General features: G+C 44.5%; 1 protein-coding gene across 1 annotated transcript in view; it reads left to right on the top strand.

Annotated features, from left to right (window-relative positions):
- Positions 1-6,927, top strand: part of LOC117733530 (vitamin D3 receptor A) — a 53,741-nt gene extending 46,814 nt beyond the window's left edge. Inside the window, exons 5-10 of the mRNA XM_034537265.1 lie at positions 1-53; positions 1,580-1,679; positions 2,359-2,536; positions 4,335-4,486; positions 5,138-5,254; positions 5,691-6,927. The exon at positions 1-53 is cut by the window's left edge and continues 132 nt beyond it. Coding sequence (XP_034393156.1) covers positions 1-53; positions 1,580-1,679; positions 2,359-2,536; positions 4,335-4,486; positions 5,138-5,254; positions 5,691-5,944 — 854 coding nt within the window. The 3' untranslated portion in view covers positions 5,945-6,927. The remainder of the gene's footprint in view (positions 54-1,579; positions 1,680-2,358; positions 2,537-4,334; positions 4,487-5,137; positions 5,255-5,690) is intronic.
- The last annotated feature ends 19,144 nt before the right edge of the window (positions 6,928-26,071 follow it).

Here is a 26,071-nt window from a genome sequence, read left to right on the forward strand (position 1 = left end):
AGGCTCACCACAAGACCTACGATGCCTCCTATTCTGACTTCTCCCGCTTCAGGGTGAGTCCAGCACAACGTTTCCTCCTCCACCACAACCGCATTCAATTTTAATGTATCATCTGTGCAGCCAAACTCACTTTGTTGTCCACCATAAATATGGGTGCAGCGGGTCATGATGTCATCCAACGGAAGGGAGGGTTTGCCGAAGCGCGGCATCGGACCATAACACTACATTTCCCAGTCAAAAGCTAATTGATACAGAAGCAGCTTTTCTTTCAACACAAGCTCCGTGCAGCACAGTGCCAGTTTAAGGTATCAGCCTGCCACCATAAAAAACTAAATTCCTTGGAGATTAACTGCTTCAGAACTGAGCAACAACAAGAAAGTAATAACATCTGCTCTGGTTTGCCACATCACAACAGGCCTCGGCCTTCTCTCTTTGATTTTGTGTCCATTACTGTAATTGGCAGCAGTCTAAAGTATTTTTCTGTCCTTACTTAATTTATACCATGGCCACTGAGGATTCTTTAATCCGTTTGGCTGGATCAGCTTTTAGTTACTGGACAGTTTCACCTGTGGCTGTAAACTGTAGGCAGGGCCGGCAACACTGAGGCTGAGCTAAACATCTCGGAGCTCGCATTATTTTGCGTGTTTGGAGTTTGCCTAAATCTCCACGTCCAGACCAAGCATAGATGGGACCCTTTGTAGATGGTGGTACTCCTGTGTCAGCCTTGTTAACCCCTACGCAAATATTCTGAGGCTCAGGAACGGTATGTTTTAAACAAAGGGATCAAAATGTGTTGTATGTGTAAATTAAGGTACTTCATTAGCACTTAATACATACTTAAGGGTTCAATACAATCTATGTTTTTGGGGTTTCTTTGGTCAAAACTATTGTATAAAACTCGCAATGGGATCACTCCATCTGCTATCATATATGGACCATAAAGTGGTGGGGGGGGGGGCATTTCCTACCCCTCTGCTTCTGGAGCCCTCACTCAGACCACACTGGTCTTTGAACTCTGACTTAATTTTGTTTTCAACGACACACCTGTTTAGTTTAGTGTTTGCATCTTGCACCATCGCTGTGACAAAATCGCCTCACGCAAAAATATAAGGTCCCTCATGATCTCTGGACAGCTGTAGTGCCTATGACCACAGTCATATTTACTTCAGGCCAACACGTCAGCTACCGTCGCCCGCCTGTGATTTTAAATTGGTAACGAGAGAGGAGTACTTCAGAAGTGATTAGCAATTGTTTCCTTAAGATAAATAAACTGATGTGCACTAAATGAGAACATGACGATGCCCACAAACTGATACTTTTCATGGAAAACACCCATCGTCATTGCTTCTCAGGGAACTTTAAACTCGAGTGAACAAAGAAGTAATCCACATGGTTTGATGGCGGCCCCTCAAAGAAGGTATCGGTTATCACAGCTGAACAACAGGACTTCCCTAAACCCCAAACCCTGCTTGAATACAGTACAAGAAGCACGGACGAGCCCCGGCAGTGCATTGAGTTTTGAATGTATTATGCTGCTATATTAATATTTGTGTGTGTTTCTCTGTGTGTGTGTTCACAGCCTCCGGTTCGCGAAGGACCAGTAACACGCAGTGCCAGCAGAGCGGCCTCCCTTCACTCTTTGTCCGATGCCTCCTCTGACTCATTCAACCACTCACCTGGTGAGAGTCCTCCTCCTCCTCCTCCTCCTCCTCCTCCTCCTCCTCCTCCTCCTCCTCCTCTCGTCTTTGTTCGTTTTCATGCTCCAGGGTTATCAACACCAAGGACACAGTTGTGAAGAACTCTGTTCATTACACACACACAGGGATACAAACAGAAAATGTAGGAGTATTTATTGCGAAGACTATTCTCTATTATTATTATTAATATTATTATTCTATAGCCTGTTGTCCTTAATGGAAGGGAAGTGGTTAGTGCAACTGAAAATAGGGAATATCTTTGGTTCTTATTTTATGTTATTTATTGTCAATATAACCGCATATTTAAAAGTCTGAAATGGTTGGCTTTAAAACTGCCTTTCATACAAAAATTATCATTTCTTTATGTTATGTTAATTTGTGTCTAAGTTTTGTTCTAATGTAGATCTAGCAGTTTTGTTTTGTTATACTGTTGTTAAAATTATTGCTTCATTAGAGCCGTTAGTCGTCCCAAGGTTATGGAAATGCCAATAAAGACATAAACTATTTTGCCAGCTTTTCTTCTCACCTCCTGTTTTTCCATGTTTCTCACTGGCTTTTTCTCTTTCTGTGTGTTCAAAATGCCTCCTTTAAATCCCTTCCTTACTCTGCCCTCTCCTTGCTTCCTTCCCCTGTGCTCATCTTGTCTCCTCATCACAAACAGAGTCCGTGGACACCAAGATGAACTTCAGCAGCCTGTTAATGATGTACCAGGACGGCGCCAGCAGTCCAGACTCCAGTGAGGAGGACACAAAGCTTTCTATGCTGCCCCACCTGGCTGACCTGGTCTCCTACAGCATCCAGAAGGTCATCGGCTTCGCCAAGATGATCCCCGGCTTCAGGTACAAACCCGACGCACAGGAAGGAATATCCAGCAGTGGGGGCCGTCCCGGATAACTGACACATGCAATGTAGGACATTTTCTATAGAATAATGGCTCTAACACAGTGTCAGTGTCAAACTGTCTTTGGTACAATACCAAGATCGACGTCTTACCACAAAACCTGTCGAATGCCTGTCCTCATATTTCACGAAGGGGTCACTCCAAAGAAGTCCTCAATTTGAATAAAGGGAGTAATTTTACTTATTACTTTTTTATTATTAACCCGACTATCTTTAATGAATAGAACTTCAGTGCCGGCCTTCCTCGAAGTGCGGCAAGCGGTAGAGCAAAAAACTATTTGACCGCAGTGTAAATTATGTTTTTGGAAGGCTGTATGCCAACAAATATGGATTGAATATTTTGTTCGCTAAAATTATGTCGAGAATGTTGTAAATGATTATGTCTATGAATCTATATCTAATATTAGTGGAGCCTGATCTGTATCTCATACTGTGCAGGAAATACCTGCGTAAAACACTAAATTAATAGAAATAAAAGCCGTACCGATCCACTCATCTGTTATTGCCTTTCACAATAAAAGACAGTACACAAGTACAGTGTACAACTGTTTACCAGAGGGAACTCTTAATTCACACCGAATATTTAGCTAAATGGGAACTCCCTCAGACAGACTACCAGATGTTGCTCTGGGTCTATTTAGTGCAAAAGTAATGAGTGGATGACAGCTTGAAAGAAGGGAACCTATGAGCTCATTTTCTTTTCATCAGAAAACGCTTTTTCCATGTGTAGTGGTGGCGCTTTATGGCCTTGCTCAAGTCACACCCGCTTCTGTCAGTGTCTGGAGATACACACACACACACTGTATATACAGTTAATGTTAAATGTAACATAAGGCATGTGCACTGTGCTTGTTTGCGTGTGTGCTTTTATGGCCACACAAAGCCTGGGGTTGGAAACTGTTGCTACAGTAACCATACAATACATTAATGCATTCATTGTGCCTATAAGCCCCCCTCCACCCACCCAACACCACACACACATGTACGCGTCTGTGGTTAGGTAGAACCTTCTGACTGTTATCTGTCGTAAATGGATTTTGCCACTTGGATAATTGAAATCGGATGTAAAAGAAGGGCAAATTGCACTTTTGTGATCGAACCTTGAGCAGACGGCGGTTGCAAATGATGGACAATCAATACAAAAATTTCAGTCTGTTATTTTCCACACATTGCCCGCCATGGATGTATAAAGAGACCTGGATACAGTATTGGAGGTCGACGCCCCGCTCGTTCCTATGAACGTTGCTCCGTGGTGCATGAAGCCAAAAAGGTTTGACTTTGGATTATAATAATCAGATAAAATCACCCGGCTCCTCCACATCCATGGGGCCCACAGAGCAAGCACAGCAGGGTTTCATTTACCCCCCCCTGTTCTCTGCAAAATGACTCTGGATTCGGCAATTAGTGCATTTTACAACCTTTCGGTATGTGTTCTTACTGGGAAGTGGATTTTATTGCAAAAGAGATTATCTGCTGGGTTACAGACAGCCCTTTCCCAATGTAAGTGTATGGGGGGGAAAGTCTTAACGGACTTAACTTCGTGAAGTTGTAATTACCATTTCGGAAACTGTCAAATTTGATTCACAGCTCGGTGCTTTTGCTTCGGGCTTGCACCAGGCCCATGTATAGGAGAGCTCAGAATGATGATTTCAGTTGTCCCTGTCATTGGATTTGATGCAGATCTCTTATTCCTAACTTTGTAAATATAAACATCAAATTAAAAAATGTGTGTTCCAGAGAGCTGACGGCAGAAGACCAGATCGCTCTGTTGAAGTCCAGTGCCATCGAGATCATCATGCTGCGTTCAAACCAGTCGTTCAGTCTGGAGGACATGTCCTGGAGCTGCGGGGGGGCGGACTTCAAATACTGCATCAACGATGTCACAAAGGGTTGGTCTCATCTCGCTGCCGTTGGCGAAACTAACTACAAAAAACGACCTTGTTTTTTTAATTTGATTATTGATGACACATCCCTCTACACACACACACACACACACACCCACAGACACACACACCTCTTTTTCCATGTTCACCCAAAGCTCCGATAGTATCCCAGGAAGGCCGCGACCGCCGCATCAAGCACTGCAGTGGTAAAATGTGCCAGTGTGCACAACTACACACTCAGTGATGGGGATGATGATGCTGTGAATTATTATTATTTATTTTTTCTTCTTCCCTTATATAACGGAGCCTTACATGATCACACACACAAACACACACACAGTACCTTTCTACGTACCCTTGCACAAGACTGTGAGGTTTGGACTGCAGGTATTTTCATGAAAGCCATAAAGCAGCCCCAAACACACACTTAGCACTTTCCACTTTTAATCACTCACACGTGCAGGGAAGTAATGCTCTCTGTTCGCAACGTGTAAAAATACAGTGAGGGTAATGATTCTCCCTTGAAGCCCACTGCTGTGTAACGCATGTTCTTCATGTATAAATCGGTTTATAAAGGCCTCCCTTAGTGGCACAGAAGGTACTGCCGACCGCCTGCGCAGCACTAACGGTATGTTCCTGTGTCGCCCTCCACCGCAGCGGGTCACACTCTGGATCTGCTGGAGCCGCTGGTGAAGTTCCAGGTCGGCCTGAAGAAACTCAACCTGCACGAGGAGGAACACGTGCTGCTCATGGCCATCTGCCTGCTCTCCCCAGGTACTGCTAGTTGTGTGCTTTAACGTCTGTGTTGACAGTCTAAGTGTTTATCCCCAGCTGAGGATAACATTTTTAAAAAAAGTGTGTTAGTGAACGAGGTGGTCGAGCAGCAAGGACCACTTCATGAGCAGGCGATGACTCATTCCCCATCTCAATCATGTCAAAGCCCGTCTGGTTCCACTATTGCGAGTTAAAGAGCCAAAGCTTTGATAAATGTTTCGGTTCACGGCGTTCTATTCAATAATAATTCAAGCAAACTGACAGAGTTCATTAAAGAAATGTGGATTGGGTTTCATCGTTTTAGCATGGGTTACTACATGTTGTAATAAGTGTAATAATAAGCATGCCTATAGACCCAGATGACCGTCCAGTGTCCACTACAACAAACGGTCCCCCCCCCCCCCCCCCCCCCCTTCCCCTCCTTCTCCGATGGCAGACCGCCCTGGCGTCCAGGACCACGGCCGCATCGAGCAACTCCAGGACCACATGTCGGAGACGCTGCAGGCCTACATCCAGGTGAACCACCCCGGCGGGCGCCTCCTCTACGCCAAGATGATCCAGAAGCTGGCCGACCTGCGCAGCCTGAACGAGGAGCACTCCAAGCAGTACCGCTCGCTCTCCTTCCAGCCCGAGCACAGCATGCAGCTCACCCCGCTGGTGCTGGAGGTGTTCGGCAGCGAGGTATCATAGCAGAGGAGACGGAGGAGGAGGAGGAGGCAGTGCTGCGCTCGCATGCACGCACACACACACACACACACACACACACACACACACACACACACACACACACACACACACACACACACACACTCATAACCAACCCTTTCCGCCTCCCCCAGAGAGAACCCCAGCCCTGATACACCTGGACGCGAGGTAGAAAGATGGATAATCAGATAGGTAGATGGTTACCTTCACCTCTTCATCATCATCTCCCCATCCTCCTGCGCCCGGCCTCGAGTGGCAAGGCTCAGATGCCCGGGCCTCTGGATTTATGGATTCAGTACACCTCAATATGCTCTCGGATAACCAGATTGTATTTTAAAGCTTTGGATTGGCAACACTGCGCCGCATTAAATCAGGCAGGCACCCGCTACAGACTGACCCCTGATCGTCTCCCAATCCCCAAACTCTTCCCGCCCCCCTTTCCCCCCCCTCACAGTGAAGACAGCTTGATGGATGTGACGGCAGCCCGTGCGTCCCTTCGACCATCACCCCCATGACATTGTTCAGTGCTCACGTCATGCTCAGTGACTGATGGGAACGGATACACAGATTCACCTCGTGGGCTGGAGGGCGACGTTAGTACAATCGTGTTCGGTAGCTCTAAACTCCTGTCGGCGGCAGAGTAATCAAACTATACTAAACATCAGTCAAAGTCTCTCTCTCTCCCCCCCCCCCCCCCCCCAAATGTGTCTGTGCGTGTTTTTAAAGAGAGGTCTCTGACGGTCAGCTAAAGTGAAGAAGGAAGTTTAAGTAGAAACGATGAGACGAGAGGTGAGATTTGGAGGGACGAATAAAAGGAGGTGGGAGAGACGGAGGGATGTGCTCCGGTGGGAATTCCCTGTTCGCAAGACAAAAGGAAATTTCACAAAACAAGAATGTATGTATGATGCTATATAAATATAAGTGATATGTATAAGCTGATATATATATATATATATATATGTATATATGTATATGTATATATATATATATATATATATATATATATATATATATATGTGTGTATGTATATATATATATATATATGTGTGTATATATATGTATATATATATATGTGTGTATGTGTATATATATATATATATATATATATATACATGTGTATGTGTGTGTATATATTTAAGAAAGTGAAACATGGTTGCTTTCGTGGAAGCAAATAGTTCCGAGTGTTGTATAATGTAGAGGACTTGAAGGCCCCTCCTCAGTCGTGAGTGTGTGTGTGTGCGTGCGTCAGTCATCTTTTAAAAGGCAAATGCGAGCGTACACACACGCACGCACACAAGAGAGCGCTGATAAGTGTGTGAGGAGTCCTTCTATTTGTGTGACGTGTGTACAGTATATGAGAATATTGATGGACCACAAGGGGGTGTGTGCAGGCGCTGGGCCGAGGGCTTTAGTGCAGGGAAGCACTACGTCGTTTTCTTTTCTCTTTTTTTTGGTCTTTTTTGGGACCTGTGAATTTTGTAGACTGACACGACATCATGTTTCGTGGATAGTGACTATCCAAAAATCTATATTTTTTATTTCCGGCTGGTTAGATTGCTGCTAAGACAGTTAGTGATAGACAGTTGGACCGAAAACCAACTGCCGGCTGGCTGCCTCAGGGAAACGTTTGTCTGGTGATGTTGTGTACTTGGTGTTTATGGTGTGTGTGGCGTAAGCTTACAATCATAAGACAGAGATTGTTTTAGTTTTGTTTTTTTTAGCTCCAGCCATCACTGATTTCTAATCATGCTAAATAACAGCAGAAGTAAGCTAAAAGTGTAAAGTTTTTTGCGTTAACGATTACTCCCAGATATTTTATTCCTAAACGGTTTTAAAACTCCTCTCATGACACGGTGCTCATCATTGCACCTTCACATTGAGCGGCTAAAATACAGTGTGTTAAAACATTGAGTGATTATTATCAGCCTTAATTCTTATTTTAAGTGAATAATCTACAGACGTTAGCAATGTAGTGTTTTTAGAATGAATTCCTTCACATGTTCATCAGGGCAGTTAGAAAGTTAGAAAACACGGAGAGAGAACTTTTTCACATCAAATATAAAAATCACGCCTCTTACCTTTTTTTTTTTCACATCTATATCATTTCAACACTAGCCACATAAGCGAAGGTTTAGGATGTTACTCTCCAGCATCATTACATATCATATCACCTCTCAGCAGGCGCTCGGCCCCTCACGCGGGCCTGGATCACCCCCTTGTGGACAAACTCTGTAAATACCACTTGCTAAGTCTGTACATAGTTTAGAGATTATTGTAGGCAAAAATACTAAGATAATTGAGTTGTTGATGGCGAGATGCTCTTGGAGAAACGGCACTATATGCAATCGGGAGACGGACTCGTAACGTTGTGTTCAACCCGGATGGGCAGAGTGTGGCGCTCCTGGTCCGGTGGCTGAGTTGCTTCGGTGTGCGCCGAACAAGATCGGCAGCGATGGCTCCTTTTTGTCTTTCTTTTTTCCAACAAATTCAGATTCATCCCACTTCATAACGACACAATGCGGATGTTTGCGTGTCTTTTCCACACATCAACAGCCCTGAAAGAAGCTGGTTTTACACCAATATGGTCCCCAATGAATGGCCCGGTACTGAATGATGCTCTTACTAGTACGATGACCCGGAAATCGGATGTGTCGTACTTGTAACGGCCTCATGTGACGGCCTCATGTGACTAAACATTCCCAGTGGGGGGGGGGGGGTTGATCATTCCAACTGGCTGAGTCTCGTGCACCGTGCACACTCTGAATATCAGTGTGAGAGGCACCCAACAACTGTCTCTTGACCAGGACGCGTCCACTCTGTCCATTCCCAAGCTTATGGATGTACATATTCTCTCTTTCTAAAGTCTATCGATAAGCTTTCGACAATTATACAGTATATTCATAATACTTTCTCTTTTTTTTGGGGGGGTGAAAATCTTGTAGTTTTTGTGTGTGTTTCTTTTCAATATTGTCTATGTGTCCGAGTTCGCTAGCGCTGGGACCGAGAGGAGACCTGGTGGAGACCTGGTGGAGACCTGGAGCCTTTTCCTAGTGCTAAATGGACGAGCTCCACCTCCCTCGTTCCCTTGATTTCAAGCAAGCAAAAACGGAATAGCCCCTTTTTTTTTAACTAAAGATGCGGCTTCGCTTTCTTGTTTGGACCGGGAAGGGACACTGGCACTCACTCTCCTCCCTTTTTTTCTTTTTTCTTTTATGGAATAAAAACAAACATTGCAGCCTTGTTTCACCTGGAGCTGCACGCTCAAGGGGGGGAAGGAAACACCGTGGAGATAAAAACTCGTCTCATTTGCCGATGGAAAAGGCAGTCCCAGGCTACAAAAAACCCCAGCTCCATCTGCTTTTCCAGAAGCGGGATGTCAAACAATCAAGTAATCGTGGACTAACGCTGCCTCGACCGACTTACGCTGGATTTAGCCAACGGCAAACTGTCGCATTCTTCTTCTTCTTCTTCTTCTTCTTTAGCCTATTATTACAGCAGGATTACTCTTCATAGCTTTAACTCAGCAGCCGCCCAGGCTCTGCTCTCGGACAACTGTGGTGCACCAAGGGCTGATGGGAGTCTAGTGAAGTTTAGTGAAACAGCTGCTGTGGAATTGGATCGTGTCATTTTACTGTGGGAGAAAGAGAGACAATGCAGATATTGACTCCTTTATTTTGGTCCCGTTTGACCCCCATAAGCCCTTTGGACCGGACCTCCAGAAGACCAGAATCTGTAGACCGGTCTCAGTGTCCTTAACGAGATGAAAGGAGGCCGTCGTGGCGTGCTCTACAGGCAGAGTGTGCAGTGACCGACGAGGTCGCCTCCTGAACCCAAAGTGTGACATTTATCTTTTTTCTCACAATGTTCTCGCGATCGCAGCTCTTTGAATTTTAGATTTAAAAAAAAAAAAAGAAAGAAAAAAAAAAGTATCATTGTTAACGAGTAGTTGTTAAAACACATGGAAGAACTGGACTTTTTTTTTGCTTTTACATTCAACATCTACATCCGTTTTAAAAGGAATGCAAGGTCGGGGGGGCTCGCCTCGCTCTCGGGGCCCCCGTCACCCCTCCGCCCCTCAACCCAGGTCAGCAGCTCCACCTCAGTAGCCTTACTTATGGAAACCTCACTCAGCAGAAACATTGAACAGATACCTCAATAATTTACAGGAAGACTTTTCACAACAGCCTTTAAGGGAACCAAACATAAACTCAAGCTACGCACGCACGCACCCACGCACGCACGCACACACACACACACACACACACACACACACACACACACACACAGCAACCTTTGCAGTGTTTCTTTTTATTCCTGTTTTTGTTTACGTTGGAACAGGAAACTAGTTGCCAGCTGCATAAAGAAGAAAATTGTCCGTCAGAATCCTCTCGCCAGTAGACCGGTCAGTGTCCGAGTGGATCCCAATGTTTTTCCGTGTTAACCGCCGCTTCACTCACGTGGTCCTCATCTCTGCCTCGCTGAGTGTTTTTCCTGTTGTCTCTCAGTCTGCAAACCGATGACGTGCCGCCATAAGCTCTGGCGCTGCGTTCAACAAAACATACTACCTCTCCATATATATAGCCGCAGCAGTTTATTTTAATACTAAGTCAGAAGGTTTTTTTTTGTGTATGTGTACAGTAAAATTCCTTACATCTTTTTTTTTTTTTTTTCAAATGCTGGATTTTATTTTACCTCAAATCTCAATACACTAAATCAGAGGCCTCAGTAGCATCACGTATCTGTTTAAAAAGCCCACGTTCACTTAGCAGCCCAATTAGAATTGGAGGTCAGCGAATAGCTCAAAAAGAAATGAAATGATTGGTTGAAATAGCGAAGCTGTTAAAACAAACTAAATAAGTCAAATCAGAACCACTGCAGAAGAAAATGGCATGTTTTCATTAGTGGGTAATAGAAGCAGATTGACCAACACAGACTGAGAGTTTGAGTTCATCAACGCAGGCTGATTGTAAAGAGTCCATAATCCACAACTTTCAGATCCGATCAGCCAATTGGATTGGAGCTCGAGAGCCTGCTCTGTGAACGCGACCGCCGAGGCCAACCGGACAAAGGGCGGCGGGAGGTCGCCTTCGATAACCGCCCCGCCCTCACACCTCGAACGTTAACGCGGGTCTATGTGTGTTCGTCTCTCGCTTTCCTTAAAAACACTTCCCAAGCCTGAGAAGGGTTTGTAACGTTGGGATCCCGTATTAGATGTTCTAGATACAAATAGTGTGTTTTTCTTCTCCTCAACCCACCGCAGCACTCTGCCTTCTTCTAACTCCTCTGAACTGGTACTGAACTCATCCACTCAGCTTTCAGGCCTTCAGAGTATCTACCGTCAGCGCCGACACGCCTTTTTCAGTGAACACGACTCACCACACCTACCGACCAATCACGCTTCGGCTCACGGCATCGGGCTCATTAAGGTCTGAAGAAGTATTTGATATTTAGCTGTGCGGATCTTTTATTGCGTCATCTGTCTCACGGCCTTTTGGGAAAAGGGATGAAGGAAAAGTGACACCCCGTTTTGTCTTCTGACTCATGGCAAAAAAAACGAAAAGCTCTTCAACTGGATGCTTATTGGCTGATTAATGTTTACACTTGGACTAACTGCACCATGGTACATCCTTCAAACTCCACGGACTGAATATCGAACTTTGGCAGATTTTTGAACCGCGTTTGAACCCGAAGAGAGCGATCGGCTTTTCTCTGCTACCTCTTTAAATACGCGCTTGCTCATGCACACACATGCACACGCACACACACACACACACTCAAACACACACTCAAACACACACTCAAACAACTGCATCCACAGGCCAACTTGCACTCACACCAACAGAAAAAAGCCACATGCATACATACGAACACACACACTCACACACACACACTGCACATTTGTGTGCACTTACTTATCCTTCACCAGCAGATGTTTTGCCAATGATGCACTTGTGTTTTGTCTCTCAAATGCTCTGCAAACTGTGACGTCATGAAAAAAAAAAATGTGTTTGTTGTCATCTGTATTTTTCTTCTTTGGAAAAAAAAAAAGTTACAAAAAACAACTCTAATCTATCTAGCAAAGTCCTGGGCTAGCCAGGTGGGTTAGAAGAAAAAAAAAAACGAATGAACATTAATTCATCCAGTGCAAATAGAACGTTTCGTGTCTTTTGAGAAGAAAACAAAACTAAAAAACTAAAATGCACATGTTGCTCAGCTCAGTTGTACCTTGGTGTGCCTAGAACCCACCGCCTTATTTTGGGACAATATCAGGGGTTTAAAACCAGAATCCAGGACGATCTGTTTCTGTATCGCCAACCGTTTTCATTTAGCTTCAGGAACAGATGTTTTTCCCTCTTCAGATCCACACATTTGTTCGTCGCTTCAATGGTTGTATTGAGTCTGTGGCTTTGCTCGTGGGAGGTGCACGGCCGCTTGTCCTCTTGCTTCATTCTGTACTTTAATTTATTCCCCTCGGCTGATTTTATTTCAGTTCGGCTCTTATAATGAATATAATGATTTAAATGTTGAGTAAAAATCTTAATTGTTGTGTAACAGAGTCCCTTTTATTGATTTTAATATAATTTGACTTAATTTAAGCTTTTAATTTAATTTCTTTTAAAGAATGTGTCCTGCCTCCCTCAGCATGAACTGTTCTCATCATTAGGAGAACAAAAGAGAAAAATAGAAAAGTGTAAAATTGTAGTTCGATCTCTGCAAAGTCCCAAGATAAGAACCTTTACCTTCACTCATGCACACCACCGTGCAGTAAAACTCACCAGACCTCAGTGCTTCTCGCAGACAACTTGTCTTTTCAACATTTACCGTTGCCATGGCATCAACGGATCGACAGATACAAGAAATAGTGTTATTCATACAGTACCTTAACCAACGTCTCTCTTTGTGGTCAAAATCACCGCATGTTTCTTTTCTTTTTTTGAGTGTTTTCTTTTTGCTCTTCTTGTCTTTGAAGTGTATCCATTGTACTTTGATTACATGCATTGTATGTAGTAAAAATACTGATAATGTTTTGGGGAAATCACAAATAAAACAGCTGTACATAATGATGCAAAATGTCCCTGGTGTTCCCGTTTGTCTTTTTTGTAAATGTCAGTAGAGGGCGGTAACAAGCTGCTGTAAAGAGTTTCCAGTCGCATGGAAACCCTTTGTGTCACGTGAACTTTAAGTAACCGTAGTTATGGATCGATCGGTTCATTATGTTGTTTATAGTGGTTTCTTTAAAAGCAATTTTCCAAAGCCCAGCAGCAGCTTGTTTAGTGCGTCCTGCAGTCTAAAACTCATATATATATATATATATTCAAACTGCCACCTAACTGACCAGGAGACAAGGAAAACCGGCAAATATTCACTTGCTCAGGAAATTACATCAATTATTCATCAAATATCAAATAACTACTAGAGCACTGGGACAGGGCAAACCTCTGCTAAAGGGACATAATGCCTCTATCCGATCCGTGACTTGAATCCGCTCCAAAACTTAAGGGGTTTTTCCCTGGCCAATGTTACATCCTTCTGCTATGTTTCCTGCTGCTGACACACGCACACACACACACACACACACACACACACACACTGAGCTGAATACATAACCTCCTAATTAATTATAATTGTTTTAGCTCTAAACCAGCTACTGGGTTTATGTATTTTGTGTGTGTGTGCGCGCGCGAGTACACACATTTATTATGGTTTCTTTAGTCATAAAGAAGAAGGAAAAAATAAGGGATTTCTATTTTTCTATTTATTTTCAAATTATAAACCAATTGCAAACAATAATTACATTTCCAGCGACTTGTTCTCGTCAAATATGACTAACTTCAGTGTTTAATAATGGACCATTTAGCGGAAATGAATGGAGTATGCAATAAAATAGTTAAACTGTTTAATCTCAAATACTCAGATGGCGGAGTAGTGAGCCAATGTATTCCCTACACATGAGCTCAAACACACTTAATGGCATCAAGGCACCAGGATTGTGCCTGAGGAAGATTCCTGCTGCCAAATATTCTCTCCTCATTATTCAAAATTCAGCTGAAGTAATGTCACAAGACGACTAAGGAGATGAGAAGGAAACAAGCACATGTAGTTCTGCTGCAGGTTGTTTATTTTGTATGTCTTTTCTCAAATTGCAGCGTGTTTCTATTTCTTGCGCTAATTACTTTAATAATGTCAGGCCTCTAATAATCCATCAAAGTATATGCAAAACTGCAGCAGCTCCCTTTGGGTTTTGTTCCTTTGCACACTGGTAGAGTATTTGACAAACATTCAATTACTTATTACCTGAAACCTTCTTATTAACGTTTATTGACAATAAATAATTCAACAACAGCTGGAACGCTGCAACGTCCTTAATGTGCAGTAATCCTTCCAGGAATCTCTTTGATTGACAGACTGAGCCGGGCTCCGCTCACTTCGACCTCCTGAGAGTTATTTCCCAGAACGCCACATTCATACATTGTCATATTCATGTAATGTGTTTGTGTAACTCTGTTCATTCTGTACACATGACATCTATTGCATCTGTCCATCCGGGGAGAGGGATCCTCCTCTGTTGCTCTACAAAAATCAGAACATTGAGCTCCGCCTACTTAGATTTACCACCAAAGGGAAGGTTTCTTCCCTTTTTTCCCTGTGAAAGGTTATTTTGGTGGAATTTTTCCAGATCCGATGTGAGGTCAAAGGTCAGGGATGTCCTATGTGTACAGATTGTAAAGCCCTCTGAGGCAGATTTGTAATTTGTGATATTGGGCTATACAAAATAAACTGAATTGAATGACCCCAGCAGAGCCGGTCTGCGGTGAGAGCCGAGCCAAACATCGTTAGGACCGGTTCCTCCCGTGGGACCGCCGAGCGGGAGACGCCGCCCATGGAGACCTGTGGACGTCCTGTTTTCGGGTGCACCTTTTTCGGCCTCGCCGTGTTCCTAACGACCCCGCAGCTCACGGCTGGGTCACCGTGTCCTCAGGCTCGGAGCCGCCGTCAACACTCACCTGTCGCACTCATTGCGGTGCACTTAACAAGCGCTTCTCCCATATTAGGCCCCACCCCTCCACCTCGCTGACGGCCAACCAGATGCTAATGGCATCTCATTAGCAACCAGATGCTAATGAGAATGTTCTCTTTAATACCAAACCCCCGTATTTCCTCCAGTATCTCTTATTTTCCAGGATTGTAAAGCCTCTGGAACCCCAATGGGCCACTAAAACTATCTACTGTAATCCACCATTTGATTTAAATCTATATACAAGATTCAGAGCAGTAATATAGCAGCAAACATCTATGTGTATATCAAGTGGAGGGGGGCAGCTTGGGTTGATTGACTAAATTCCCTATAGGTGTGAATGTGAGGGTTAAAGGGTCTCTATGCCGCTGCAATAATCCAGGTGTGCACTGTTAGCCGCTAGCCACCGGCTCAGCCGGCGCCACGCTGTGTGCTGTGTGGAGGTAATGGGTACGCTCTGAATTCCGAATTGAGCACTTTTTAACGTAGAGTAACAACACAGCTTCTCGCACACTGCAAATAGAAAATCTCCTTTCTGTTTCACCACACGTACAACCAGCTGAGCGGGTGGCAGTTGGTATCTGCCACAGGCGCTGCTGGGTTCAGATTTAATGAGACAATAAATAGATAATTAGTTTAATTTTCAAGCATTGCGCAGGCGCGTGCTCAGATAGACCCCTAGTGGTGCTCCAGCACCTGCCCTTTTGACCTGGATGAGAAAAGTGCCCCTTCTGCTGGAGCCCATTTTTTTCTTCATTCATCAGTATTTAAGAATAACAATGACCCTCTCTGTCATCAATTCCCCCCAAATGTGTTTCGATATCTGATCTTGTGAGAGTTTCTTCCCGACATGCTCCGCGGCGCTCACAAGCCCCGCCCCTCCCTCCTCCTCTTAGTTATCACGCAGCCTACTTCTTCTCTGACGCGCAGCATCAGACAAACAGGTAATGACGGTGTGTGGTGATACATTGGCAACTGGTCCGACGTTTCCTAAAAAAATAAACAAACAAAAAACTCACGAAATCCGTGATTTCAAAGCCTTGTCCAGCTGTTTACTGACGTTTGTCATGTTTAACCCTCCTATTACCTTTGGGGTCAATTTGACCACATTCAATCTCTAAATAAATGATTGACGTCATTTTTTTTTGCTTCATATTTCATGACTTATTCATTAATGTATTGGGGACAACTGGGTAAACATAAAATTCACATGATATGTTTTCAATGTCCTGTGCACATCTTGTATGCATCGGTGTTCTTTGGGGTCAATTTGACCACAGGCTTTTTTTCACTGTGTAAAACATAAGAAATATCAACATTTTACACACGTTGGTTTTGGTTGTTTTGGATGACATTGAGGTCACGATAACATACAATTGTATAATCTTGAGAATGTTTTAGGGCCCTAACCTTACATAATAAAGAGAGAGACGGCACCAAGGAGGACGCTCCTGTGAAGATCCTTTAATTTATCCAGAGCAGAGTTTTGATAAGTTAGAATATTTTTTGATTGCATTTGGTTATACAATATGGCCTTGTTTTGTCTGTTTTTGCCTGTTATTCATTCATTTATTCAATGTGATAATTTGAGTTAGTTAGTTAACAAAAATAAATATATAAGTTGAAAATATGTGTTTTTTATTTATTTATTTATTTATTATTATTTTCAATTTCATAAATAATGTTGGCGATGGGTGCCCTTTTCTTTTGGTTTGAGCACCTGCCCCCCAAAATGTCTGTGCACGTGCCTGAGCATTGGCATATAATCACCATACAAGGTGGGTCGTGGCGTTAGCGGTCACGACATCGTTTGCTCCGTTTTGGTCTCCGCCAACTCTTTGGAGGAATATCTGGCTCTTTAGTCTGTTTAAATGTTCCCTGTGTTCACCGGCTAGTTGTTCAACTTGTTGTGTCTTGTTGTTGTTGTTATTATTCATAATTGTTGTCATATTCATTGAATGTGTTGTAACTCTGTAAACGTTGTTCATTCTGTACACATGACATCTATTGCTTCTGTCCATCCGGGCAGAGGGATCCTCCTCGGTTGCTCTCCTGTTTTTTCTAATCCGATGTGAGGTCCCGGGACAGTCTGTGGACAGATTGTAAAGCCGTCTGAGATTCTGGGCTCTACAAAATAAACTGAATTTAACTTGATGTAATTGTTCCCTGCCGGGCAGGTAGTGTGTGGTGGGGCTGAGAGGAAAAGCAGAGTTTGGGTGATAATTCTCCCTGCCCCTTTGTAAAGAAATGAAGTCAAATTTGAGCTGCAAGCGGCGATGTACGGGCCCTCGCACCTTTGTGCACGCCGGGGTTACTCTTGATGCCGACTCACGTGGCCGAGAATGTCTGCGACTTTCTAAATGGTGGTAAATCTAAGTAGGCGGAGCTTAATGTTCTGATTTTTGTAGAGCAGATGGAAATGGACACGTGTGTCAAATTTCAAGTCAATACGCCATAGGGGGCGATCAGTGTGGGCTTTTAAACGGAACAACAACTCTAGGGGGCGCTATAGAGCCATTTCTTTATACCCAAATGCGAGACCCCTAAAATATAAAAAAATTCACCAGTCAAATTTAACAAGTTTCAGGATATTAATAAGTTCCCAAAATGGCCATATAATTGGCAGAAGAAGAATGATCAAAATAAACATGTTTCATTAGGGCCCCCAACGTTGTTGGTGCTCGGGCCCTAATAAAGAAAAGTGCAGCTTTAAGTAGTTAGAAACAAATAAAAATAAAAACGTTCCACATTGTAACAATTTCATGTTCTGTATGCTTTGTCCAACTTCTGACTCCAGCTGTTCCAATGATATTATGTCAGTTCCAGCACATTAAAATGAAACATTTAGTATTTCCCCCTTCAAAGTGGCAGTTCAAGTTCCAACAGTTGTTGGCTGTACAATGGACCCACTGGGGGGTTTATGATGACTTGGACATCTTGTTTTTTATTATTAATATTTTATGTCCATGCTTGTTGAGAATTGCTCCACGTCTGAAGTCAATCTGAATAAAAGCTTCAGCTTAATGTTATAAATGGGAAACTGAAGTTTAGGGGGTTAAAGGGAAAAAAATGAGTGGTTGAGAGAGAGGACGGAGGTGTTGGGCGAAGGTGAACGAGGAGATCATGGAGTTACGGAGAGTGTGTGTGTGTGTGTGTGTGTGTGTGGGGGGGGGGGGGGGGGGGGGTCGGAGAGGGGCTGCGGTAACGTTGCTGACGCACATGTGAAACATGGCGGGGAGGGAGGGATGGAAAGGAATCTCTGGCAGGGATCACCAAACCTCGAGACGAGGTCAGAAAGCCACTGGCGACATGACGAACACACACACACGCGCGCATGCGCACGCACGCACGCACGCACGCACACACACACACACACACACACACACACTTGAGTCGGGGTAGTAATAACAGTAAATAGTAGTTTAATAGGTGATAATCGTTGATGGGGTTATGATTGGGAAAACCAAGAGGAGCGAGGGAGCGGAGTGGTGAACCCCAATCTCTCTCTCTCTCTCTCTCTCTCTCTCTCTCTCTCTCTCACACCCCTTTCCTTTTTGAAGACATTATTATTTTAGTTTCTCTCTCTGGGATAGCCCTCTGTCACCACTCCTCTGTCCTTGTACCTTTCCTGTGTGTGTGTGTGTGTGTGTGTGTGTGTGTGTGTGTGTGTGTGTGTGTGTGTGTGTGTGTGTGTGTGTGTGCGTGTGTGTGTGCGTGCGTGCACACACGCATGCTTTTTTGACATGAGCCAGTATGTTGGATGGTTTATGTTTTGGTTGTTTGTGTAGCTGTGTTTGACAGTTTCACTGAGCGTTTTCTGTTGTGCAGCTTTTTGCTATAAATGTCAAACACACACACACACACTGTTATGTGTTGTTTCTATTTTGTGTGTGGGTGTGTGGGTGTGCCTCTCTGTGTCTGTGCAGCCTTGTGTGACCCTACAAGTGTTTTTATTTTAGCACTGGTATGTGAATACATGTACATGTGTGTGCAGTCTTCGTGCAAGTGAGACAGATAGAGAGTCTCATCGGTATGTATACGGGGTACGTATATATGTATGTGTGTGTGTGTGTGTGTGTGTGTGTGTGTGTGTGTGTGTGGTTACATGCTTATGCGTTCTGGCCAGTCGGAGCGTGGGAATGCGGTGGAGGATTTCTGTGGTATTTTTAATGTTTGTTATTAAGTATTACCACAAGGGACCACGACCAAACCCCAGGCACTCCTCCTCCTCCTCCTCCTCCTCCTCCTCCTCCTCCTCCTCCTCCAGTAACAATGAAAACAAAAAACACTTGGTTTAAATAAATCTGACACTGAAGGAAAAGGCCAAACGAATGAAGTCCGAGTCGGGTCGAAATAACCAGGGTAACACAAGGAGTGACTCAAAGCGATGGCCAACAGAGTGACGCACAGCAGCCGGTGGAGACGTCAGTGACGACAACGCGTCACTAATGAAGGCGTGATGAGCACTCAACAAAGTCACGACTGTTTGCTGTGCTGGCTCCTCATTGGTGGAACGAGCTCCCCATTGACATCAGGACAGCAGGAAGTCTCTACATCTTCCGTCGCAAACTAAAAACATCTTTTTTGACTATACCTTGAATAGGGAGGGTAGAGCCGTAGTAGCACTCTAGTAGCACTTTAGTAGCACTTAAATGTCCCTTACTGATAGTACTTTGTAGTTTAACGTTATTGAAGAAATTGTACTTGCTTGATTCTTGTTGTTCTGAGTTTGGACTCATGGTTTAATGCACTTATTGTAAGTCGCTTTGGGTAAAAGCGTCAGCTAAATGACATGTAATGTAATGTAATGTAATGTAAGCCCACATAAACACTTCAGTGAGGCTGAGGATTCCCACGCTGCATTTCAGCTCGAGATTGCAGAGTCTAAAGAGTTGAAGCTGAAGGAAATCGTACTTTTTGGCCTCTGAGTTTGAATTCTCGACCGCTCTGATTCCCTCCTCTGATTGGCGTCTTCTCCATAGCAACCGTTTCCCATGGGTGTTGTGTTTATGCCAGGCTGATGGACATAACAGGATTTGACCTGCTAATTTGCCTCCAGCTCAAGAACAAAATTCCCCTCATCCCTCGAAAAGACATGTTCTCCGTAAGCCCCCTGTTCTAAAAGACATCTGTGAAACTGAGGGTCAAACAAGTTCAATTAGTAGTCTTCACATGTTGAATTTTGAAGTGTTATAGTTCTGAAACTTTCCTTGTGCCTAGAAAAGCGATGATGTCATCCCAATGAAAAGTCTGTGGGACAAGCTGGGCGGAGCCAGTGAGAGAAATGCTTCATTAACTTCAACTAAGGTACACAAAGTTATATACGGTTAACATTAAGCTACTGAGCTATGCAAAAAGAGCTAACTTTTTCTCCCCATACTGATGCTGGCATATTTCAGGGGTTTTTCATTGTTGATTCATCACACGATGGTCTGCTTCAGTCCCGTGAATCACAAAGAGAGTTGAAGTCAGTGGAGAAACGGAGCGTCCCGATGATGTGTCGGTCCGGTTTCAACCATAAAAACAGTCGGAGTGGTTCTTACGGCGATAAGCGGCGTAAACACAGAGTGTTTATCTCCTCCTCCCTGAGCTTCACACTTAATGTGTCCACCAGACACTGACCACGTTGTTCAAAAAGGTTGCTGAGTCACTCCAGCCGCTCATCTTTATCTAACCGTCCCAAACGTGACCCCCCAGGGTTCCCCGGGGGTCCTTAATCGTTACTGAGAAGTTCAGCAAAATATATATTAGCGAGCTAACGTTTGACTGAAAATAATCCACTTTGATTCTTATCGTATGTCCCACCTCCTGGAGTCTGATCTAAAATGAAAACTTCTTCATGCAGAGTCAACTTTGGCATATTGGTGTATTGAGGCTTGATATTAAAGCTTGTGTCACACATGTCGACGTCATTCCTCGTCTGGCATTGAGCTGCATTGTGCAACTTTTGGGTGGAGCTCACAAAATGGAGGGATTCATCCCATACAGTAGACATCTTTTCTCACTTACACAAATGTCATTATTTCCTCTCTTTTGGAGAGGATTACTTCCATCCTTAAATCTAAATTCAGTTTCCGAAGCTTTTCTGCTTGTTTGCCATCTTCATTCTCGTTGTTGACGAGTGTCATTGTGCTCAAACACAAGGCGGGTTTTCCTGCAGACAGCAGGGAGATGAACAGTATGAACAGGACAAACTATTATTTTGAGTTTGATATGACTTACGTTTGTCTTTTCCAGAGACTCTTTCTTTTACTTTTTTCTCTCCTATTTTGTAGTCTTTTCCTTCCTCTGTCACATTTGTTTTAAATCAACATGTAAAGCATGCTTCATATGATGTTTAGGCGTTTCAGCCTTATTAGTTTATCACTGTTTATCCTTTTTGACAGCGCAGCCCGAAGCAGACTTCTCCAGCGCTCCTCCTGGATGTGTTTACAGTGGAGACTTGTGTTGCAAACTTTTGACAGGAGTCCTCGCATTCCCCCATCAGCCCCTGTTTTTCTTTTCATGTCATCCATCTGTTCCCAACTTTCTCCATTCCTGCGTTGCCCCCCTCATCTCCGGCTCCCTGCCTCTCGGCTATATCTTACTTCTTTTCTTTTTCATCTCCTTTTTCTTAAAGGAGTACGTGAGAGCGCAATCACAGAGACTCCACGCTTTTCCGCTCAAGCAGCCAAATATACACCCGTGGTTTCTTCCCCCCCCCCCCCCCCCCCCCCCCGCTTATTTATTTTGGGTTTTCTTGAGGGACGACATATCTGCGGGTAAAAAAACAAAACAACCAAACGGCCCGGAGCGGGTGCTTTCCCTCTGGGGATCATGGCGGCGCGGGGGTAAAAATAGCAACGTCTTTTCTTTTTTTTTTGGGTGGAAATGGAATTAAAGATTGGTGAGCGGCCTCCCGAGGGTCCCGCTCGCTCACAACTGGGATGGGACGGGAGAGATCATCACTCATTCATTCCTTTCTTTCCATTCCGCGGCGCATGTGAAAACAACAATTTGGGTCTTGTTTTAGACACAACAGAAAAGTACCACAGGCAGTCGTTAATTAGCAACAAAGCATCACATAATTACTTTATTATTTCCCCCCCCTGCAGATTAAACCAATCCCTTCCTGTCTCCTCCTCCACTACTCTGCCCCTGTATGTGAGATGATCCGAGGGGTGGATTCATTCTCTTCTCCCCGTCACTCGATGGCTGTCGCTGTAGGATGTGTGTGTGTGGGTTGGGAGGAATTCTGGGATAGGAAAAGAATCCTCCTCCGCTCTGACTTCTTGGTTTGACCTGTGTTTAACATGCCGTCTGCTACGGCAATCGACTACGACGTCTACCGCCGCCGCATTCATGCACGTGGTTCCTCTGCGGGGTGGGCGACCGGCTCAGATTGCATCAGGCGGGATGGTGGGCGAGCAAAATGTTTTGTTCACCCGGGTCTTTGCTGCAGCTAAGCGGAGGAAGTATTTATAATGTCTCCCTTGGCTGACATTGACTTCATCCATCAACTGTCATTATACAACGGAGGCTCTCCCCTTTGACCCCTTGATCGCTCTTTCTTCGCTGAAAGCCAGTGAAGGAGTGAGGAAGCTTCTCTTGCTGTCAACAGAAAAGATTTTCATCACATTTGGTCAAATTTAACACTGAATATTATGCAATTATTCTACATACAAATCATCACATCACAAATGACTCGTCCCTGGTCTTTAGTTCATGTGTTCACCTTCTTGGTAGTTGTTGAACGGGAGCTTTCATAACTCCTTATGTTGTGCGTTGTGCATGCATGGCTACAGAAATACACGCGCATTATGAATTCTGGCCTTACAGTATCAGGCAGATCGAAGATGGAAGAGGTTCACTCAGTATGTACGTGACTTTAGAACATTTCAAAATAAGTATCTACTCATTTTTAATATTATCCCACACAGTCAGTCTACTGGTCACGATCAACACTTTTGTATCATATCTTTTGTGGTTTCCATTCAAACAACACAAAAAAAGAATCTCAGGTAGCCTGAGGTAGGGCCAGATAAGGCCATATTAAATATTAGTAATACTCCTTTAAAACAAGTTAAATGGTCATGATTTATATCTGGTGTGTGTGTGTGTGTGTGTGTGTGTGTGTGTGTGTGCGCGCGCAACACGTTCTGGGGACCACTCAGCATTTACTGCCCACGGTCTCACTTTTGGAGATGCCTATTTTGAGTGGAAATGAACGAGTGAAGCGTGAAGATGAAACGGCCATTTCCTGTTTTCATTCAGCCTCGTCCTGTATTTGCCGCTCATAATTGCGTGGGCAGATGTGTGAGAACTGCGAATAGAGATTCCGTTGGAAAGCAAAGAAAATGTTGGCGTCAGCAGATATTGTTATGATGCAGAGCGGGCGGGCAAAAGGGAGAAGTGTGATGCGATTATGACGGTTGAAAATAAACCGTGTGAAAGTGCAAACGCCAGGGAGGTAAACTTGTGTTTCCGGGCACCGATTCCTGTCGATGCAGCGTCACGTCCACGTCAGCACCGACCACAGCTTTCACCACTCTGCCGGTCCCTTGGGTGATGCATGCGGGGCCGAGCGAAGCCGGCATTCCCCGTGACTGAGACAAACGCGCACAGACGCAAATACCAACAAGTTAATGCGCATTCCCGAGCGATAAAACGACTCCAAAATAATACATTTGCCCGTGTTTGCAGCGGGAATTCATTTTTCACATCACGGTTTGAAATGTGTTTGGTACGCAAGGCGGTTGTGTGGAGGTGATTGGAACCAGAAACCGGGAGAACAGAGACTCAAAGGCCCGAGAATGAAGACGGAGTGCACGAACAAGACGTCGCATGACATCATGAGAGCGTAATCAGCCCAATGTGGGGAAGAAAGGACGGCTGATTTAAGACAACGTATATTATGCTGACGGTGCAAGATGCAGGTCGGACATCAAATAAAAAAAAGAGATATATTTATTTTGCTTCTCATCAAATGTAAATATATCTCTGCGCACCAAATTAGCAGAAGCTCATTCGAAGAGACACGTTTGGAAAGAAAATGTCCCGAGAGTCCACCGCCACGTGAAAGAAGCCGGGGTCTTTCACTGGAGGGGTTTGATGAACAGATTGCAGGCAGGTGTTGGAGATGAGCCCAGGGTTAGGGTGATGGAAGCCCCCCCCCCATCCCCCCGTTCCCACTCCAAGACTTGGGAAAGAGTGAGATGAGAAGATGGATACCGCTTTCATATGTCTGTCCAATATGAAACTTGAACAATTAGCGGGTTAGCTTACCTCTTTAAGGACTGGACACAGGTGAGAACAGCTAACCAATGTCCCGTGCAGACGTGTGAGCGTGGACCAAATCCTGCTGTGTTTTATGAAAGTATGAAAGACATTAAACGACGGCATCAAACGGACGGCAGCATGGCTCAACCGGGCCTTCGTTATTAGTATGTTTACAAAAGAAACAACAAGAGGAGAAGCAAAGGTGTAAAACAGCAGAGTGAATGATGAATTGTGGCATGTCCAATCACTGGATTGTTTACTCAGCTGTTTTCACTATCCATAATTGAGCGGAGAGCATTCGTGGATTGCTTTTCTTTTCTTTTGCAGGTCAGGACCAGGTCCCTGGCCTTCGACCTGGTCTGAGGGGGACTGGGTGTCGAAAAGCGTCTGTGAGTGTTTTAGTTCGGACTACTGCCGGACGGGTTTTATATTGTTTGAGGATGCTTATCTTCCAATTAGGATTTACCTTTTCAATGTTCTTCTTCACCGAGTGGCAGATGCACACAAACTACGTTGTATCAATTCTCAATTATCAATCTGACCGCATCGAACTTCTTTTAGAGGCAACGACTGGACCAGATGTGACTCCGGGCTCCGCCGGTCTGTCCTGGTCTGAAACTACTCAAGTGAGTCCTGGTCTAGAGGACTTTAATTCTTTGTGCAGCCACAGAGTCAAGGTCCCCCCCATCAAAGAGGAAATGACTTCACAAGCCTCAGAGGCCTCAGCAGTGCCTGGGGGAGGGCTGGTATGCGGCACGCACGCACATACACACACACACACACACACACACACACACACACACACACACACACACACACACACCTTCAAACCTGTGCGTTAATACCGCCACACACAAATGCACGATTGCGAGACACAAAGTAAACACAACACTGCAGGAACACACACACACATATAGGTACTTTAAATACACGCACACACGCACACACACACACACACACACAGCCCGTCGGGTGCTGAGCGCATTATTTATTTTTGCTCGCCTGTGTGTGAGTTAAAATTGGAATGTTTCAGCTACATAAAACGTTTCCTGTTTTGACGACTCCCTCGCTGAGCTGTTCCCTCAGCTAAATAGTCCCAGAGCACCACGTCATGACACACAGGGAAAGTGTGTGTGTGCGCGTGTGTGTCTGGCGGTTTCTACATAAACAGTGTACTCATGGGACAGACTCTCATTTACTTTTAGGAAGACGCATTTAAAGTCGTACTTATAGTACATACTTTATCCAACCGCAGGTCAGGACCCACGAGTGTGCTGCCGCTCCCGCTGTGCACCCGAGTGGCTCTCTGAGCCAATAAAACCAGTTCTGAGAGGTGCTGCTACGGATGCATCTGCCCCCTGTTGTGTGGACTGGTGATGGATCAGAACAAGCCATCTGATCCCAACACAGTTCTAGAGGCACCAACTAATCCCACCATGCAGGCCCCTTTGGTGGCTGCTGTGGAGCGGTGAGATCTTCCTCACGCGATCTTCGTCACATCCTCGTCAGCAGAACGAGAGCCGTCGTGAAGATGTCCACGAAGGACTCCAGAGTTGACCAGGGAACCGTTGAGCAGCTCTCCCGGAGCTTTCGATCGTGTTCAATGATCTTCATGAGCAGGAGAAGCTCAGTTTACAAGCGAAACATGGAACAAAGGTTCTAAGATAAGAGAGAGCCCAGCACACCGTTGCACCAAAAGACCTCACTCGAATGCAAACCTCCTTCGTTTTAGTCCATATTGTGATCATTCCGTAGCTATGATTAAAAACGGATAATCATCTATTGGCAGGAATCCCAGAAACCGATATTTAACCGTGTGATTTATTTTGGGCAACTCA

This window comes from Cyclopterus lumpus, chromosome 7, assembly GCF_009769545.1.
Source record: "Cyclopterus lumpus isolate fCycLum1 chromosome 7, fCycLum1.pri, whole genome shotgun sequence".
NCBI classification, from domain to species: domain Eukaryota; kingdom Metazoa; phylum Chordata; class Actinopteri; order Perciformes; family Cyclopteridae; genus Cyclopterus; species Cyclopterus lumpus.